Source organism: Gymnoscopelus microlampas, assembly GCF_963454915.1.
Source record: "Gymnoscopelus microlampas genome assembly, chromosome: 19".
NCBI lineage: Eukaryota > Metazoa > Chordata > Actinopteri > Myctophiformes > Myctophidae > Gymnoscopelus > Gymnoscopelus microlampas.
Genome location: NC_139956.1, coordinates 39,312,603 through 39,334,824, shown reverse-complemented (window position 1 = coordinate 39,334,824; position 22,222 = coordinate 39,312,603). Strand labels below are relative to the sequence as shown.

At 41.5% G+C, this 22,222-nt stretch overlaps 1 protein-coding gene across 1 annotated transcript in view; it reads right to left on the bottom strand.

Annotated features, from left to right (window-relative positions):
- Positions 1 to 22,222, bottom strand: part of LOC311034696 (VPS10 domain-containing receptor SorCS2-like) — a 295,855-nt gene that overhangs the window by 190,957 nt on the left and 82,676 nt on the right. The window contains exon 2 of the mRNA XM_084042652.1: positions 14,695 to 14,762. Within this exon, the coding sequence (XP_083898778.1) occupies positions 14,695 to 14,762 (68 nt within the window). The remainder of the gene's footprint in view (positions 1 to 14,694; positions 14,763 to 22,222) is intronic.

Below are 22,222 nucleotides of genomic sequence, written 5' to 3'. Positions count from 1 at the left end.
TGCACTTGTCTAATTTTCCAGTTAATTTAAGGTATAAAGATCAGATACTGTAGGAAACCTAGTTCCCCCGACACTGTGTCATTTACCGGAACCTAACAGTGACATCAACGATGATAACTCTGTGACATTTACCAGAACCCAACAATGACAACACTATGAGAACATGCAAACAGTAATGACCGTTTTCAAAGACCACCCCCCCCCACCCCCCCCACCCCCCCCCACCCCCGACTGTAAGCTGGGTTTACGATCGTGTTCGGCACATGCAGTTTGTCAGCGGACCACAGAGTACAGGGCACTGGTGGAAAAAGTACTGAAATGTTTTACTTCAGTAAAAGTGTCAATAGTCCAATGTAGAAGTACTCCGTTACAAGTAAAAGTCAAGAATTCAAAATTTACTTGGGTAAAAGTACAAAAGTATTGGTATAAAAATGTACTAAAAGTACCAAAAGTAGAACGTACTACTTATGCATTACAGTATGTCCCATTTCAAGTTTTCAAATTTCGGCCATTTGAAAATAGCCGATCTACAAGCTCACAATGCGTCGCATCGCGACGCATTGTGAGCTTGTAGATCGACTATTTTCAAACGGCCAAAATTTATATAAGGCTGAAGTGGCTAATGAATGTTTTGTAATAATAATCAAAATCTACAAAGTAACTAGTAACTCAAGTTTTCAAATAAGTGTAGTGGAGTAAAATAATAATATTTGCCTCTGAGATGTAGTGGAGTAGAGGTAAAAGTACAGACAATTGGAAATTCTCCAATATAGTAAAACAAATACAGTACCTCAATAATTGCACTTAAGTACAATACTTGAGTAAATGCACTTAGTTACTTTACACCACTAGGAAATGGGTGACAACTCTCCTGGCTAGTGTGTCTGAATTAGCTATGAAGCTATTAGTCTCACGAGCCAGAATGTTGTCTCCCACAATTTTCAAACGCTTCCCATACAGTCTGGAGCAATGGGAGCTCTGAAAATGATTAGGGACGTTTATTTTCAATGGGAAAACGAGCAGACCAGGGCATGCTGGGATAGCTTGTGAGTGGGTATCAAGCGTGGGGACAAAAGTTAAACGTCATGCAAATGAGAGTGGCAGTCGTGTCTCGAGAGCCAATCGCGTCGTCCAAAAGTCCAGGCTGCGACCTCTCGCTGTAGCACATGTCAGCTTGTCTGTGTTAAAGGAGTAGTTCGCCCCAAACAATGACTTATTTTCTATCCAATACACACCCCATGAAGCCTTGAATTCATGGAGTTTTTGTAGTTTTTTGTTGCATTCCTAAGCCGACAAAAATATGCTAATGTCTCCGGTAGGAGGACTCAAGGAGTCTCCATTGAGACTCCTCGAGTGATCAAATTATGAGGTCATCAAATTGTTGGCTCAGGAATTCGACAAAAAATCTCCATGAAAGGTTTAATGGGGTGTGTAATTGATATAAAATAAGTCATTTTTTGGGTGAACTGCTCCTTTAAAGCCAACCCGTGAAACCTGTCTTGTAGTTGAGGATCTATGCATGTAAGAAACATACTCTTATGCAGAAAATGCCAAAAATATGCATTATGCACCCACAAAAAAAAAACACAGGGAATCTCTTATAGTTACACCGACACTGCTCTAGTGAAGCAGTTGTGTACTCATACTGTATGTGACGTATTCATGACCACCATGAGGCCTATACTGTAAACTAGGGGTGTGCCGATATATCGTCCCGCGATATAATCGCGATACGTTTTCGTGACGATATGTATCGTTTTGGCGTTTAACCCTTTGAGATCTGGAACGCATCTGTCATTTTAAGATTTCTTTGGCTATATAAAAATAGCAGATATACAAGCGCCGAGCTTGTAGATCTGCTATTTTTTTGAAAAATCATGAAAATGTGTGCACATCTTTAGTTTGAATATATATATATGCTTTTTTAAAGCGAAAGTTTTTAATTTAATTTAATCTTTGCTTCTGGGGATTTTACAAATGTCTTTAAATCCTAACAGGTTTTTTTCCTAAAGTTTTCTTTTTCTTTTTTTTCTTTTTTACTTATGTTGCTATATTATCAATGGTTTTCTAACTTTTTTCTTAGTCAAGGACCCTCAAAATAATATGTATTTGTCTAATATACAATAATAATAATATTTTGTTCCAGGGACCACCAGAAGCAAAGATTTGAGTTAAAAATGTATATAAAAAAGATGTGCACACATTTTCACGATTTTTCTAAAAAATAGCAGATCTACAAGCTCAGATCTGCTATTTTTGAATAGCCCAAAGAAATCTGAAAATGGCACACATGCGTTCCCCTCCCGGCCTCAAAGGGTTAAAAAACAAATACATCTTTTTTTTGCAATAATAATGCAAAAACAGAAATATTTTTAGCATTTACTCCCCCCCCCCCCCCATATATTTTCATAAGCTTCCCCCCCATATATTTTCATAATAAAAAAGTGCCACATATCGTATCGATACCGTGACCGTGTCGGCACACCCCTACTGTAAACACAAAACATCTACCGCCCAAGATAGTCACTCCCACACAGCACAAGCTGGGCGGCAGGCAGGCGGCAGAGCATGGCTGTGTAATCGTGAGCCACAAGCGAGCGGAATGTTAGTCTTTGTGAGAGCCTTGCTGATAGGAGGAAACTTTGATTCCGTAAAGTATTGAGGCTTGCCTACTTAACCCTCTAAGACTGGGAACGCATCTGTGTCATTTTAAGATGTCTTTGGGCTGTACAAAAATAGCAGATATACAAGCTCTTAGCGTGGCGCGCTATGAGCTTGTAGATCTGCTATTTTTTGAAAAATCGTGAAAATGTGTGCAAATCTTTGAATATTATATTTTTTAAAGCAAACATTTGTTACTGAAATCTTTGCTGGGGGAGGGGGGTCCCTGGAACAAAATATTTTGAGATGGGGGTCCGTGGCCAAATTAGCATTTTGGGGGTCCTTGACATGAAAAAGTCTAAGAACCACTGATATAGCAATATACGTTTAAAAGATAAACAGTTAGGATTTAGAAGACATTTGTAGAATATAGTATATTCAAAGATTTGCACAAATGTTCACGATAAAAAAAAAAAAATAGCAGATCTTCAAGATCTTCAAGCTCATAGCCTGGCACTCGGTGCCGAGCTATGAGCTTGTAGATCTGCTATTTTTGAATGGCCAAACAAATCTAAAGACGACACAGACGCGTTCCCGGTCTTAAAGGGTTAATATGGGGAACATGTTGGGTCGAGATCAGCCCCCCGATATGAGCAAAACAAAGCTGACTACGGAGCTAAGAAGAAAAAAAAAAGAGTCCGTTTTGTTTTTTCTGCCACAGGTGTGCCGCTGGCTATCGTGGATCAATCTGTTCCACCTCCTCCTCCGCTGCTCCCCTCATCATTAGCACAGCGTTGGCCCTCTCGCTCCATGGGAGCTGACATCGTGCCGGTGGTGTTCGCTCACACGCTGCTGACATGTTTTTCCTTTTAACCTGCCTCGCCTGGGTAAACAAACAAGCAGAGTTCTCCCTGTCCTCAAGACCCCTCTGTACGCGTGTGCCTCGCTTGGCGAGAGAGAGAGAGAAAGAGATGAAGCAAAGAGAGAATGAGGGAAGACAATGCCTCAATTTACTCTTTTTTAATCTGGTATGGAAGAGAGAGAGAGAGAGCGAGAGCGAGAGCGAGAGAGAGAGAGAGAGAGAGAGAGAGAGAGCGAGAGCGAGAGCAAGAGAGAGAGAGAGAGAGAGAGAGAGAGAGAGAGAGAGAGAGAGAGAGAGAGAGAGACTGCCATTGACGAGTCACTCGTCATGTGGCGTTTTCAGTGGTTTACACTAGAGGGCGCTGTTCCACAGCCTGTGAATCATGATGATGATGATGATGATGAAGAGCACAGCCAAAGATCACGTGATCACAACAAAATGGAGCTGGTTTCATTTAGTATTTTAGGATTTACAAAAATAAAATTGTCTCTGCTTTCTGTTGCTTTTTGGCCCCCCTACGTCCCCCAGGGGGGTCCCCAAATAATTTTGGGGCGGTCCCCAGATGATTGGCTAAATGTGCAACATTGTTTTCTCACTCGACAGTCAACAAACCAACACACAGTATATACAGGGTATCTGCACCTTTCTAAAGTGACAATGTAAGGACACTAGACTTGCTAAAATGAAAAACTAAATAATAATAAGACCACTACAACGCATCGCATTGTGAGCATGTACATTGGATATTACAATATTTAGTAGATCGGCTATTACAATATTTATCACAGTATTTATCTGTGGAACCAAGTCAAACTTAAATGTAATGCCTCAACTCCGACAATACCAAGCGCTTGTCAGGGTGGGGGGTCCCCAGTTCCAACATGATCATTTTGGGGGGGTCGCGGCCTGAAAAGGTTGAGATCCACTGTGGTTCTCAAATTGTCTGATTTTCAGTACCCCCCCCCCTTTCACTGATTTCTGAATCCAATTGCCCCCTTTACCAGACAACCGCAAGAGAACATGAAGATGCTATGAATTAATGATAAACCAAACTTCTGAATAATAGAACATTACAAAAAAAAGAAATGATTGCAAGGCGCCAGTCGGCAGTTCGGGGGTTAAGCGTCTCGCTCAAGGACACTTTGACATGTTCTACCTCCTGAACCACTACAGCCCCAAGGGAGAATGGAGGACAGAAAGAGAAGTGACTTGTTTTTTTGTCACTCGAGGACAGAAAGCACTGGATCAGAGAGGTTTAGAGAGTGTTCGACACCGATGTCTTAAAGACAGATCTCAGTCAACGTGAAGTCATCAATAAGGCTGGAACAAATCCCCCCTAGTCCTTGCTTAATCTATACAGATCGATCGATGCCCTTACGCTATCCCATCGACATCAGTGCGTGCGTGGCTAAAGAGCAGTTTGCACCAATGCAGCCCAGTCCTGAATACAGTGTGATATTAGCTCCCTATGAACACCATCTTGTTTCTAGAGGGAAAGGAAGAGACAATGAAAGAAAATGATGTAAAGAGAGAAAAAGTGCTCGATAAAGAATGAAAGACGAATGGAGCGAGCGCAAGAACGATGGAGCGAGATACAGCAAGAGAAAGAGAGAATAACTAGAAAAAGTGCTCCTCGGAGCACAGGTCTCCGCCGGGTCAGGTACGTTATTGTGGCCTCCTGGTGGCGCTATAATAGGCCAATGTGAAAAGGGTGCCATTTATTCTTAGGTCTTTCACGGCAATCGGATACTGCATTCATGATTTGAGGCATTTTGTTCCAAAAAATGTGTTTTTCAAAATTAGACCTGCTGGTGGCGCTATAAGAGGCCAATGTGAAAAGGGTGGCATATCTTACTCGGCCTAGTGGGAATGTGCGTGTGAAATGTCACAGAAATGGCAAGCTGCGTTCATGATTTGAGGCATTTTGTTCAAAACGGACCAATCCTGCAAACTTTGGAAGCCAACCTTAGCCAATGAGGATGGAATGTGGAATATCGGACAGATCCGGGTTGATCACATGACTATAGAGATACTGTGTACCGATTTGAGTGACGTTTGGATAAATCTGTAGGAGTAATGTAAAAAGGTTTCGCACAAGTCGGCCTCCAGGTGGCGCTATAACAGGCCCATGTGATACATTTGGGCCAGGGGTTCTGAATTGCATCCAGGGAGTGTGTGTGCACAGTTTTGCAGCGGCCGGGCCAACGATGCCGGAGATTAGCTGGTAACGGACGGACAGGACACGGGGACGGACACAGGGACGGACGGACAGGGTGCCAAACATACTCTCTCGCCATGCCTTCCGGCCTGGTGGAGACAATAATTAAAGGCTAAAGTGGATAGAGAAAAACAAACACTGTATTCAGTAAAACGTCTGTCCACCAGGCAGGTCTCTGGCTATGGACAGAGAACTCAAACACATGTTCTATTATTTCTGCTCCGTACTTCAAAAGCAAACTGTGAAACACCCCTGAGCATAAACTTGTGCGACTGACGTCGCCTCTGCCTTTGTGAGTTAGCACCCAATTTCACCCCACGCCCCCCTGAGACCTCCGTTGCCCAGAAATGCCCACCCACCTGCCTCGCATCACAAAGGGAGCCATTCTCATAGAGAAAGGAAGACGAATGTTTGGTGGAGCTCTTTATCGAGCGTGTTATAGTGCAGAACCTTGAGGCAGCCATAACAGACTCAAGGACTTGGACATTGGAGCCACAGGCAGCAATAAAAGATGCCTGTGCTGACGCCAAAGCCTTGGGGCAGCCACAACTTTCCTAATCTCTGTCGCTCACGCACGCACGCACGCACGCACGCACGCACGCACGCACGCACGCACACACACACACACACACACACACACACACACACACACACACACACACACACACACACACACACACACACACACACACACACACACACACACACACACACACACACACACACACACACACACACACACACACACACACACACACACACACACACACAGCGGTTCTCAACCTGTGGGTCGGGACCCCAGGGGGGTCCCCACATGATTTTGGGGGGGTGTCCAGATGACAGTAAAGTGACAATTTAAGGAATTTTAAGACCTTTCTAAAAAAATGTTTTACTACATCTAAAGTAATCAACAGACTATACTATAAAACTGGTCAAACATTGGCCAAATTGTCAAATAATTTGATGCAAACATTTTGAAAATAGCAGATCTACAAGCTCACAACAAGCTTGTAGATCGGCTATTTTCACGATATTTATCTGTTTAACCGAGTCAAACTAAATGTTATGCCCCAGTTCAAATATGATTATTTTGGGGGGTCCCCCGTTCAAATGATTATTTTGGGGGGTCCCCCGTTCAAATGATTATTTTGGGGGGTCGCAACCTGAAAAGGTTGAGAACCACTGGTCTGTGACGAAAAATTTTCGTCGACTACTACTTTTTTCAACAAACTACAAACTAAATAAAAACTAAGCTATGCTATGACTAAGACTACAGTAAATATATTGACAATTGTGTCAACAAATAAAAGCTACACTATAATATTAGTGAGAGACTAGTGGAGAAGAGATCCAGTAGAACTAAAAGACAAGTCATTTCATGTTTGGTTGCTCTCGGGTGTTGTGCTCTGAAAATAGCCGATCTACAATCTCACAACGCGCTGCGACGCGTTGTGAGCTTGCAGATCGTCTATTTTCAGCATGCAACCAAGTACTGTATAAAATCAGCCATCCCCATGCCGGGGACAGACCCCCACTTAGAAACACCCCCACTTAGAAACACCCCCACTTAGAAGAACCCCCACTTAGAAACACCCCCACTTAGAAACATCCCCACTTAGAAACATCCCCACTTAGAAAAACGAACCCCCCCATCATCCTATTTTATTATTGTCTCCGCCAGGCCGAAAGGCATGGCAAGAGAGTTTGTTTTTTAATATATATTATTATTATTAATTATTATTATTATTATTATTACCCTTATTATCATTATTAATATTATTATTACCCTTATTATTATTATTATTATTATTATTATTATTATTATTATCGTTATCATTGTTATTATGCTATTGAAAAACGGACCCCCCCATCATGCTATTTTATTATTAATATATATTATTATTATTATTAATTATTATTATTATTATTATTATTACCCTTATCGTTATCATTGTTATTATTATTATGCCATTATTATTATTGATAATAATATTATGCTATTTAATGATAACAATAATATTAACAATAATAGTAATATTAATAATGATAATAATAACAATAAAGACAGCTGGAATTTAACTCATTTACTTAAGTAATGTACTTAAGTACTCTTTTGAGGTATTTGTACTTTACTTGAGTATTTCCAATACTTTTACTTCTACTCCACTACATCTCAGAGGCAAATATAGTACTCCACTACAATTATTTGAAAACTTTAGTTACTAGTTACTTGTCAGATAGCCTATATATTATGATATTGTGAAACATATCTCTCTCTCTCTCTCTCTCCATATATATATATATGTCTTTTTTTTTACGTGGTCTGCTCTTTTTTCTCTCTACACTCTATGCCAAAAATAGCCGATCTACAACCGCACAATGCCTAGCACTATGAGGCGTTGTGAGTAGGCTAAATCCTTTAATAGTGACCTCTATTCAATGATAGAAGTCTGAAGACTCTCGCCTCTATGGCTACTATATACGCCTGCCGTCGGTTCAAATCACTGTCTGTGACACAGAGTAATATATAAGACAACATTTAAGTAAAGTACTTGAGTAAATGTAGGCTACTTAACGCTGCTCAGCGCGTCTGCAGAGGTGTAAAGTAACTACCCTACTTTACACCTCTGCAGACCATAGACTGTATAGCTGCAGACGCGCTGAGCAGCGTTGCCAGATTCTGCGAGAGAATAAGCAACACTGCTAGTGGCTCCCCTTTGGCTTAGACTTGTCACATGACCTGTCTAAGCCAATGTGGAGCCTAGCAGTGTTGCCAGATTCTGCGAGACAAATCAGAAACCAGGTCTATGAAAACAGCCGCACTGTTTATTTCACACAGTATATGGCAGGCTACTTGATTTCAATAAATGAACCCAGTACATTTTACTGAGTTCCAACTGACACTAAAATGTTGATTTATTCATTCTGATCTGTTTGAAAAAAGAAGTATAGGCCTCTATCTTATACATGCCTCCTTTGTCATCATGATTTGTGTGCATGGGGATCTCATCTTAAACAAGCTCAGTGCTTAATGAGTCTTCCAGTTTAGTAGACCTTGTATTGCGAATTTGTACTTCCATGTACTGCTGTTCTCATGTCTTACTAAATAAAGTAAAGTCCTTGTCATGCCAAGGACCCCCAAAATTTGATGTAGGCTACTTGTCTGCAGAACACAGCATTCCATGCGCTTTCTCTCTCTCCCTCCTCTCTGGGGTCCACGGCCAAATACACATAATTTGTGGTGGGGTTCCTGACATGAAGGTGCCCCCCCCTCCTCTGAGTGGAACAACTATATACCGTAACAGCGGAATTTTACACGTGCGTAATTACGCACATAAGTGCATGTAACATAATAATACACAACGTGTGCTGTACATATAGCTCACTGTAGGCAAACATTCTTGGGGGTCTTCTTAGCATTGTGAGCTTGTAGATCGGCTATTTTTGGCAAAGAGCTTGACCGGACCTCTAGTTAGTTATAAATTAAGAATGTATTATTAATGATTTAAAAGGGGGGGGTGTGATCTTTCCACCTATACCAGAATAAACCATGGGCCTATTTAGCGCGTGCTGCACATCCCTGCCTGCATGGGTGCACAGTATAGGCAAAGTTCACAGCTCTCCTTCTCTCCTAATTCCCCACAAATAGTCCCCAGCAGCTGGCTGGGACCGGAGAGCAAGCTGCCATTCAGTCATGATTGATTGAGGTGATTGAGATGACATCATGATTTCTCCATGAGTCTTTTAACTTTCGAGGAAAAAAAACAACAACAATTAAATAGGTGTGGATGGCTTCAGTCAATGAATCAACAGCGGTCGTTAGCTCCCCACTGGGAGATCATAAAAACTTGATGGCCCATTCGGCGCACACATCAAAGGTGGTTAGGATCAAAGGCACTTAGTTTGTAGACAGACGCACGAGAGAGAGAGAGAGAGAGAGAGAGATAGAGAGAGAGAGAGAGAGAGAGAGAGAGAGAGAGAGAGAGAGAGAGAGAGAGAGCTTGCGCGGGCGGGTGTGTTACGGCCGCGGACCTTTGACAGACAAACATCCGTCGGAGCATAGTCAGCACCGTCAGCACACTCACTCGCACCAAAAGTAGCCGATCTGCAAGCTCACAACACCTCGCAGCGCCAGGCGTTGTGAGCTTGTAGAGCGGCTATTTTTGGCAAAGAGCTTGACAGATAGATAGATAGACTGATAGATATACAGACAGACAGACAGACAGACAGACAAACAGACAAACAGACCCATGCAGGGCGGGAGCGCACTCACGCCAATGTGCTAAATTATAATATAATAATAATAAGAATAAGGGTAAGAATAATAAGGGTAGTAATAATAATAATAGCATCAATTTGTTTATTGCACTGCACCGCATTTACGCACAGCCTCGTTTGGTTTGAGACACATGCAGTGTACACTGTCCAGTCTTGTCTAATATCAAACCAAACCAGGCTGTCGGGTGGACAGCTGTGCGCAATCTCATCTCATGGACGCCTCTTGAAGACTTCATTTATGGGCATATGAAGTGGACTATTATAGTAAGTGGACAGATTACGGTGAAAGTTTAATTTGATCATACGTCTGGTGGTTAGAATTCACGACAGTTGTTGTGAATTAGGTGAGAAAAATCCTTCAATCTGAATGTGGCAATTTGGAGAGCTCCAAGTTGCGCACGGATGCGTAATTTATTTTTCCTAGTTTCTTAAATGCTACAGTTTCTTCGAGAATATGTAATCTCCTATAGTTCACAAGGCGTGGCGCTGTGATGCATCCAAGTTCATGTTCATGTTACCAAGCCATATTGTAGTACAGTCAATAGTAGGCTAATACTAGGCTGCTTTTAAATCTACAATGAAATGACAACGCATCTCCCTCCCATGCGCGTGTCGTTCTGCAATGATTTTTAATTCATTAGAGGCAGCAAATAAGCACACATTTAACATATTAAGCTCAGATGATTCCAACCAGGAGGAAAGAGACGGGAAGACAGGAGAGAGGAGAGGGAGAGAGACGGTATAATGCTTTTTATTTTATTTTTGTTGTGTCGACCTGCGCAGCGCGCCCCATCCCGCACCGCCATAATGGACTCTGAAAGCTTGGCTCATGTGTAGCCTATCATAATTATTCACAAAAGTAACATGGATATATACACTTAGGATTTAGAGAGAACCCTGAACTATTGCGCTTGAGATTTGGGTTCATTCTGGGTTAAAACTGAATCTCTCCATTGTCTCCAAACTAAAGGCCCAGAATTAATTGGAGACGACAAAAAGAAAGCAGTGCTGTTCACAAAAATGACATATGCCTATGGTTGTGGCAGGTGTAAACTTTAATATTATTTAATAAAGGGGGATTAATGAAGCATCAATACACACATGGTGTTTTGATGTTGGGCTGATTTGACAATAGATCAGATGCAAGTGTCTCATTAATGCGCATGAGATGCTTTACCAAGTATGCCTACATTAATTCACATTCATTGTGATTATATAGTCGGAATGGTGGTGTTTATAAATAGCAATGCGTCACAGTCGGAATAGCGATGTCTTTAAAACAAATGGGAAACATCTCCACTCCGAAGAATGGAAGTCAATCTTCTAAGTGGCGATGTGGAGGAATAGCGATGTGTAACCCACGATGCCATCACGGCCTGCCAAAATACAGGACTACATCAACTGTAGATTTAATGGACTTTAATCTTATGGTATCAACTATCACTAGACTAACAGTAAAACATTTCAGATGACTAAAATATGACTAAAACTAAATGGAATTTGATTCAGAAGACTATGACTAAAACTGAATACATATTTTCTGATCTGTTATTTTTGGCCCAGCATATAAATGTTGCATAGAGTTTTAAGCATATTTGAATCGTAATATTGTTAATCGAAATTATCGCCACAATGTCATGATTATGCCAAAATAATCGTGACATGAAATTGTTATATCGTCCCATCCCTAATGTATAGTAACTGTATACAGTAAGTGCACACATACATAGTTGCACTGAGTAACTGACCGCTATGCACTACTTCTATTAGACTGGAAATGTGAGCTCGGTAGTGATAGGCTCTATGCACAGCAGCCATATTGTAAGACATTCACAGGTGTTACCAATGATACTAATGAAGGCTCTGGTCCATTTAGTGTTGCACAGTGGTTCTCACATTTTTGAATTTCAGATTTCCACGACCCCCATAACTCTGATTGTGTACAAATGGAACCAAATGGACCCGTAAGGGTCCATTTGGTTCCATTTGTACACTCTCAGAGTTACACACCCGTAAAGGGCCATTTGGGAGTGTTTCCAGTGAGCCAACATGCACAATATCAGCACCCTGACCAGAATGGAACAGAGCCTTCATTAGTATCATTGGTAACACCTGTGAATGTCTTCATACTATGGCTGCTGTGAATAGAGCCTATAACAGTGATGTATGCATAACCTCGAGCCATGAAAGGGTATTTCAGCATGTGATTACCAGATGCACATCTCTCTTATTGTCTTCCTCCCTCCCGCTTTCATACACATCATTGGTCAAACCACTGTCTCTATCTTTCTCTCTGCTTTGCCGATCACCGGCACTCTAAACTCTGTCAGAGTGTCTGAAGGCTGACTTAGGTTATTATCAGGATGCTTATCCCATAGCCTGGAGGGACGATTGTTCCATGATATATATATATATATATATATATATATATATATATATATATATATATATATATATATATATATATATATATATATATATATATATATTATTACCATTTATTTTTTAACATAGTTGCTGGTTGATTTGAAACATATTTGAGCGTAGACAGTAGCCCACAAGCCTCAAAAGAATGTGAGGGTCAGACCCAGTGTTGCCATGTATGCTTATTATAAGCCATATGTATTTTTTTTGCGAGTGAGAATGGGCGTGTTTGTAATTTCCTATTTATTTTCTGTGTATTTCCTTTTCCAGGATAAACACAAGTTATTTATGAATTATTTTTTTCTAGATTAATGTGACTAGATGCTATAAATAGATGTTAGCTTAGGCGCAATAGCTAACGTTTTAAGTGTTACTACTGTATATTGTAGACTTTTTTTCATACACCTAATATGTGCATGTCAATACATCACATACATGCATAATATTCAATATTATGTAATAAAAATAACCAACATGGTCAGTCATTGTTCTTCTTGTATATAGATACTGGAATGCCGTCACAATGCAGGCAGCACGGTGGATGCACACACACACACACACACACACACACACACACACACACACACACACACACACACACACACACACACACACACACACACACACACACACACACACACACACACACACACACACACACACACACACACACGTAAATTTCATGTGGCTGATGATTGCCAAGAGAATGAGCAACATCTAGCACCCGCTCACCGATGTGTGAGTTGAAGTCAGACTTGACTTTCAATGATCTTATTTTCCTACGCAGCTGTGTCCAGCGGTGAATCTGGAGCATTCTTCATGAGGCTCATAACAATTAAAACATCATTATACACATCTGTCCTCCAGGGAGACAGATAGAGCTAATGAGAGGACACCGCTTTGAAGTCATGGCACGAACATGAATTACTCATCGCCATCAGACATGCTTTGCTCCGTGCCCACGCCTGTGTGAATGCCTCGTACATGGCAAATTTGACATGGTTCATTTTAGCCAGAGTTTGGCCGTTTTATCTATTCCCTCACACAAGTTTGTTATGTTACATTCTGGAACATGCAGCATTAATGGAATATCCCATGATAAGTGATGTAATACAAATACATAGTCCCAGTGCATGCGGTGCCTTGAATTCTATAGAAACTACAGAAATAAAGGTGGGTTTGCGTTAGAGATGCGCAGATCGCGGTTTTAGCCGCGGTTGCTGCAGTTAACAGCAGTTTGGGTGGATTTGGGTAAATCTAAAATAATCATTAATTGATATTGGATAAACCGCAGGTGAAATAATGCGGGAATTACATTAATGGTATCAATCTATAGGCCTATAATAGCTTTTAAAAAGCACAAAATCTCGCCGTGCATGCGTTGTAGTATTTTAATATTACGTCATTTTACATCAGGCACAAATTAGCCGCCTACTGCACGTTGCTTTACCGGCAAGGGGTCTTTGAACAGCAGGCAGTGTTGCCAAATTCTGCGAGAGAAATAAGCAGCCAGGTCTATGAAAACAAGCCCAAAACAAGCGCCAAATTAGCCAAAAGTCGCTTATAAAAGCAGACATAACAATTCAAGCGAAAGTAAAATGAATGAAACTCCGTCTTGTTGTTACCATAGTTATGGATTGTAGCCTATACAGTCACTACATCGCGACAGACAGTGGTGAGTAACATTGTTTATAAGAAAACTAACGTCAGGAAAATAATAATAATTTGATGCGGTTGGTGCGGATCTAGAAATAGGATGGTATAATTAATGCAGTTGGATGGCGGGTGGATAATGAACATGTATATGCACGATAAACCCCATCCGCGCATCTCTAGTTTGCGTCTCTAGTTTGCTTCAAAGGGGACGCAAAGCCCTTCCCTGGTGCTCCCAGTGCCCGCTGTGCCTCCCCCGTACCATGTCGATATGGTATCTGCCCAAAAAGATGCCTCCCCCCACCCCCATGCCATGCTCCCATCGTCCCTGTTCCCTGCTGCTGCCTGCGGGTCATTGTGTCTGTCACAGACGTATCACCATCACATAGGCCAGTGGTTCTCAACATGTGGGTCGGGTTTTCTACAAGCTCACAACGCGAGCCATTGTGAGCTTGTAGATCGGCTCTTTTCACAATATGTATATGTGTCTGTATCTACATACCAAGTCCTTGTCAGGGTGGGGGGTCCCCAGTACTAATATGATTATTTTGGGGGTCCCCAGTTCAAATATGATTATTTTGGGGGGTCACGCCACGTCCTGAAAAGGTTGAGAAGCACTGACATAGGCCTACTGGCACAGTATACGAGTTGAACGTACCTCCACAGAGAGCTCTCCAGGACCTTGGTGGAGTCGGCGTGGTAGTACTTGGTCAGAATGAGGATGACCTACAGGGCACAGCGAAGGAGAGAGACATGATATTAATAATAACATAATTATAACAGAACAACAAAACGTGATAAGGAGAAGTGTTCAGTCAGGCCAATGAAAGGCTCTGCTAGGGTTTGTAAACCCGGTGCAATGCTTTGGGACAATGTGAGTACAGCTGGTATTATGTCCCTTGACCTGGTTCGCTAAGATTGGATAGGATACCGTACCCCTTCCCCAAGACGGAAATTCAGGGTGTCACAGCAGCACAGAATAGTCCTTCTACCTATAATTGACAGTGGTGGAAAACGTACTCAATTGCTTTACTTAAGTAAAAGTCCGGAATTCAAAATTGACTTGAGTAAAAGTACAAAAGTATTGGCATCAAAATGTACTTAAAGTACCAAAAGTAAAAGTACTCATTGTGCAGAATGTCACATTTCAAGTTTTCAAATTGTTTTTCTTTTGAAAATAGCAGATCTACAAGCCCACAATGTGTCGCAATGCGACACATGGGCTTGTAGATCGTCTATTTTCAAATGGCCGAAATGTATACAGAGCTAAAGTGGTTAATATAGGTTTTGTAATAATAATAAAAATCTACAAAGTAACTAGTAACTAAAGTTTTCAAATAAATGTAGTGGAGTAAAAGTACAATATTTGGGAGGAGGACAACACACACACAGGTAATTTGGCGCCCTAAGCAATATTTTTCCTGGCCATCTTATGCTGGATGGGCCTTTGCTCTAACACAGACAAATCTTTGATTCAACTTCCCCTTTTTCAATTAATGTTTTTATATTTCCTAAAGTAAGACTCTACCCTCCTCCCCCAGCAACATCCTGTATTTAGGGATTCATCTCCTAAAGGGGACATGGAAACGATGTTTCTGCTTTCAGTGGTGGTGTTCAATCAATAAAACCGCATCAATGCAGACATCAACTTTACATTTTATATTTCATGTGCGGGGGACCTTTGGGGGGGGAATCTGTTGCCGATTTCCATGCAGCGCGTGTTTCTTTAGAGAGCACCAAGAGAAACTATTACACTGAACACAATCCGTCTTGTTTGATACTTTAAATCTTGGAGAAAACGTTCACAGAGTGCTTGCCTTGCAGTACACCTACAAGCTTCCGTTAGTCGAAATGATGCGCTTTTTTCCCCTTCCGGAGGCATTTTCGATCATAAGGGCCTTGGTTCTAGAAAAGCACTGAACCTCATTTTGGAGACTTGGGGGGATTTAAGACAGCAGAAGCGTTTCATTAGGAATTCAACAGAAGCCTCATAAATCTATTATTCATATGACTGAGACATTGTGGTGTGATGTGTGTGTGTGTGTATGTGTATGTGTATGTGTATGTGTATGTGTGTGTGTGTGTGTGTGTGTGTGTGTGTGTGTGTGTGTGTGTGTGTGTGTGTACACACAGGATCAGAGACTCTCGTCTTTCAAACGTTCTGAGAGCGCCCCCTGGTCTTGACAGCTATGGGTCTTCTGGGATTTTGTGTTTGCCGCGGCAAGAGTGTCAGTCAGTCGGTCGATCGGGCCTGGAGGATGTTGTGATCGACAGGCTGGAAGAGTGAAGAACTAGGCTTTGTCTCAAGGATTCGGTGGGCCTGGGCGGGGTTGGGGAGCTGGGTACCCCGACTGGCCCCCCGAGGCAGATGCACTCAAAGAGTCAAGACTGCTGCTCTGTGCTATACGCTGTGGCCCACCGTGACAAATGCGGGTCTTTAGAAAATGCAGAGCTAACAAGGCAACGCACGGAGTTACACAGCAGAGAGAGAGAGAAAGGGAGACAGCTTCAGCCCAGGAGGGTTAGCCTAAATGCTAGCGTGCTTCATTAGACCTAGTTTGCCTATTAAGTTATTATTTGCCCATGTTCACACTGACTTCAATCTTAGCTATTGTTGGGAAGACCCGTGTGGTGTCACAAAATGTTGCCACCACTTATATAAAAAGCTTTAGAGCGTTAATTTGCGACGCTAAATGTTGCCAGGTTTGGCGAGAGAAACAAGCAATCCAAAAAACAAGTAATCAGGTCTATGAAAAGATTGGGGCCAAAAAAGCCTGGCACATGCGGCTTTATTATGACTTTGGTCATACTTGTTTTTAAATTGTGAATATTTGTGCAAATCTTTGAATAATTTTTTAAAGCGAGCATTTGTAACTCAAATCTTTGCTTCTGGGGTGGTCCCGGGAACACGATATTTTGACATGGGGGTCCGTGGCCAAATACGCATCATTTTGGGGGTCCTTGACATGACAAAGTTTGAGAACCACTGCCTTATGGAAGGAAACCTGCTATACGTGATGATGCATCAAAGGGAAAGCAGTCCGACAGTCCACATGCTCGGTGTTGACAGTCATGTGAGACACTGCAAAGTCGTCTACATTTACACACTTCCATTCCATAACTACAGGTTGCCAAATTATGGAGGAAGCGTGGGTAAAATGAAATGTCGTTTGGAATGAATGCACAAAGATATTGGAGTGCCGACGGTCTCTGCTGGGCGACGCGAAGGGCAACACATTAGTTCAGGAGGTGAACGTCTGCTGAAATTCGAATTCCTGTGTCAGACATGATGAAGTCCTTTTAATATCCTCCGTCGGACCTGATAAGATATCTGGCCTCGGGCCCAGATATTTCCACAAGTGCGTTTTCATACGGCGAGAATGTTTATCCCTTCTAGTCTCGTCCTCATAGACGGCATACAGTGATGCCAAAAATGTCAGGGTAAGGCCACACAGCGGTGAACAATCAGTTTCCGTCTCATTCAGCGAGCCGACCCTGAGAGGATTTCGACATGGCTTCCATTAAATGGTCTGGACTTCTAAAGCATCTTTTTTTCCAATGCACTTTCTTTACAACGTGCATTGTACAGTATATTGTACATTGTATAGACCCCCCAGAAAAATGCAGGCAAAAATCCTTGATTATGCGGGCTAAAACTCTTGATATATTTTTGCTTGAAGTTGCGAAATATGCGGAAAGTTGTGAAATATGCGGCAATATGCGAAATATTGAAATATGCAAAAAGTCGCGAAAAATTTGAAATTTGTGGAAATATGTGAAAAGTTGCAAAAAGTTGCGTTGCGAAGCGCATATTATGCGATGCGATGCGGCCTTTTTGAAAAAACATTACCCCCGCATAATTATGCGCCATTTTGCTGATTATGCGGTAAATGCGATTGCATAATCGCTTTTTTCCGGAGGGTCTAATTGTACATTGAAACGTGCAAGACACCGACCTGCTCTTAGTATGTTAGAGTTAGTACATTTACTTGAGTACCGTACTTAAATACAATTTTGAGGTATTTGCACTTTACTTGAGTATTTCCAATTTCCAATACTTTTACTTCTACACGACTAACATCTTGGATCCAAATATTGTACTTTTACTCCACTACATGTATTCGAAAGTTTCAGTTACTTTGTAGATTTTGATTATTATTACAAAACAGGCAATAGACACTTCAGCCCTATACTGTACATTTCGGCCATTTGAAAATAGCCGATCTACAAGCTCACAATGCGTCGCGATGCGACGCATTGTGAGCTTGTAGATCGGCTATTTTCGAATGATTTTTATACTTAAAATGGGACATTCTGCATAATGATACTTTCTACTTTTGGTACTTTAAGTACATTTTTATACCAATACTTTTGTACACACACACACACACACACACACACACACACACACACACACACACACACACACACACACACACACACACACACACACACACACACACACACACACACACACACACACACACACACACACACACACACACACACACACACACAAACACACACACACACACACACACAGGGTTGAGTGAGGTTTCTCCACAGGAACCAAGGTTCAAAAAATGAGCTTTGAGAGCTCAAAACCAGTCTAAATCTGAACCGACACAGTCTCGCCATAGACATATACAGTACAGTGACCCCACCGTATAAGCACTAGGAGTTCTAACCCTGGCAGCTATAGAGCTCAGCTTCCGAAGATAGCTACACTATACTACGGATTACCGCACAAACCCCCCGGAACGGGAGTACATCCCCTCGAGGCAGCGAGCCAGCCAGCCAGCCAGCCGCTTGCCAAACTTTATTAACAACCTCAGTGACAGCTCTCACAGATGCCGTGACAGAGAGAAGGACTTCAGTGCTGCCTTTTTTTTCTCCCCTACTTCTCCAGCTGTCTGTAAGGCTGTCATTGTCGACAAAGTGGATGGCAATCCCTAACCCATCAGCACCGGGAAAGCATAGCTGTGTCGTTTTAGAGTTTAGCGTCGGCCATACAAAAATAGCAGATCTATAAATCTGCTATTTTTGAAAGTTTTGTTTTATATTTTTACAAATCTTGAAAGTGCGAGAGCTACTGATTTAGAAGGCGTTTGTAGAATCCAGTGGTGGCAAGTAAATAAGTACACACGTACTCGAGTACTGTACTCGAGTACAATCTTGAGGTATTTGTACTTTACTTGAGTATTTCCAATTTTCACTACATCTCAAGGCAAATATTGTACTTTCAACACATATTTGAAAGCTTTAGTTACTAGTTACTTTGTAGATTTTTATTATTATTACAAAACATACATTAACCACTTCAGCCCTATATATATATATGTATATATATATATATATATATATATATATATATATATATATATATATATATATATATATATATATATATATATATATATATATATATATATATTTCGGCCATTTGAAAATAGCCGATCTACAAACTCACAATGCGTCGCAATGCGACACACTGTGAGCTTGTAGATCTGCTATTTTCAAAAGATGTGTATACATTTGAAAACTGAAATGGGACATTTTGCATGTTGACTATGTTTACTTTTGGTGCTTAAAGTACATTTTGATGCCAATACTTTGATATTTTTACTCAAGTACATTTTTGAATTCCGGACTTTTACTCGTGACAGAGTGTTTCTACATTGCAGTGTTTATACGTAAGCAAAACATTTGACTACTTCTTCCACCACTGGTAGAATCGGCCTCAGGTCTTAAAGTATTAACTGAATGTGAGAGTGTGTGTGAGCCTCTCTGAGTTGAGTGTAGCGAGCAGTCCCTGATGGCTTGCGGGGCCCATTGTGACTCAGATGGTGTCTGTGCCAACAGGTTCCACCTCTGCACAGCTGTCCCTCCGTTAGTAATGAGGTACCGGCGGCAGAGGCTGACACTCTCACCAGACGATGGAACCAAAATGCTGAGGGATTGAGACGTAAGGTATAGTCCAAAGTCCGGCCCAGGGGCCAAACCGTGACACAGGGGAAGATGGTATGTGGCCCACAGCTTCCTTCCTAAAATGTATTATTCATGGCCCGCCATATATGTGAAATTTCTAACATTTAAGTTTTGAAATCAGAGGGTTTTGATATGTGGTTGTTGCTTCTTCCTTGTGTTGTCTAAGGTATGTATTAAATATGTTCCAAATATGGTCCCCTTTGATAAAAGTTTGAACACCCCTGACGCCTAAGCTATAGCTAAACCTTCGGTTATTTTCCATATCACACATTAATCTGCTAGTCCAAATTAAGCACAGGTTATAGACCAACACAATTCGAGGACGAGGAAAGGACAAGGGAGAACCATAGGAATGTCTCAACCCAACATAAAACAAGGCAACTGTATCACAGAAAGAAATACAGGCTGGTTAGGCTGTAAACAAGATAGAGCATTGGGGCCATCCGAGTCAACTTGCTACAAGGCCAATCCACCTCTGAAAGCCCTAAAGTTCTGTTCTCATAGTGCTGTAAGCTTGACAGAAAGACAGTCTGCAAAGGAATGCGGTGCATTCCAGTATTTTGCTGCAAGCATCCCTGGGATCTGTCAAAAAACACACAACAGGTCTTTTGTTTACAATCGAGCCCTCGCGTGAATACTGTATATTGATTCGAGGCGTTGTCAAAAACATTTGAGTACTTTTACCACCACTGGACACCATCCACATTAGGAGTCTCATGATTTTCAGTGCAAATTCAGCACAGTGATATATTTTTTTGAGGAATGGGAAAAGGACATAGTCTGTGATTAATCACTATGGACAGGAGACAGAGGGGAGAGTGTGTTTGGCAGCGGCGTGTACCAGCCCACACTGACAAAACTGCTGAACAGTGTAGAAGCCAGAGTAGGCTACTGACCAGTGCCAGTGTTGCCAGATTTTGCGAGAAAAACAAGCAACCATACGGTCTATGAAAACAAGCCCAAAAGAAACGACTGGGTCACACTTTCAACCTATACATCGTTTTTTTTTGGTTAATAGCCAATCTACAAGCTCACAACGAGTCGTGATGCAATGCGTTGTGACCTTCTGCAATTTTCAAAGAAATCCACCCCAAAAAGAGCTAAATGTGGAATATTTTTGAAACATTCTAAAAACATAAATCTTGTATGGGGGTCCCTGGCATAAAATATTTTTGTCTGCAGACAAATACACACTAATTTGGTGTCCTTGACATGTTGGGAACCACTGCTTTAAACAACATTAGTAAGCCCAAATAAGCAACCACACTTAAGAAACAAGCCCCAAAAAAAAAAGCAACCAACAATATTCTCAAGCAACTTTACAGACAAAACAAGCCTAAAGTCGCTTAGAATAAGCAGATATGGCAACATTGACCAGCGCCCACGAGACTGCAACTTGGCAGCTACCTACGGCTTATTTGACTGATGCGGAAAATTGGCAGGGCCTGGGAATCTTGGCCGTGCACTCTCTGTACATGTTCAAAGAAATTGTATTTGTATTTTAATTTGGAAAGTCAGTCCACCCGCCATGTCGGCCGCAATTTCATGCGAATAAATCAGAGCGCTGTTACCTAGAGTAAACAAGTATCGACAGTCGTGTCAAAATAAAGTGAAACAGACCCCGGGGGGCTCGTTTTTCTTTTCATGAGCAACGACAGAGAGAAAAAACAACCTCCTCAGCAGCTTACAGTATATGAAGTCAGATACAGTAACAAATCACACAGAAGTTTGAGGTGGACTTGTTTGACCCGTGGAGTTCTATTGCGGAAGCGTTCCCCATAGACCATATTCACACGGCGGCCATGTTTCTATGAAGTCAATGAAAGTAGCCACCCCGGGTGGCGGCACTTTCAATGTTAAATTCCAATATGGCCGCCGTGTGAATATGGTCTATTGTGACCAGTGGTGGAAGAAGTACTCAAATGTTCTGAGTAAAAGTAAAAGTAGCAATACCATAATTTAATAATACTCTGTAACAAGTAAAAGGCCTGTGGTTCAGAATGTTACTTGAGTAAAAGTGCAAAAGTATTGGCAGAAAAATATACTCAAAGTACCAAAAGTAAAAGTACTAAAATGTTTGAAAATAGCAGATCTACACTACAATTAAGCTCACAACGTGTCGCATCGCGTCAGCCTTTGAGGAGGACAGAGGAGATATAAAGAGACGAGGAAGATGTTACAGAATCATAAACCTGAGA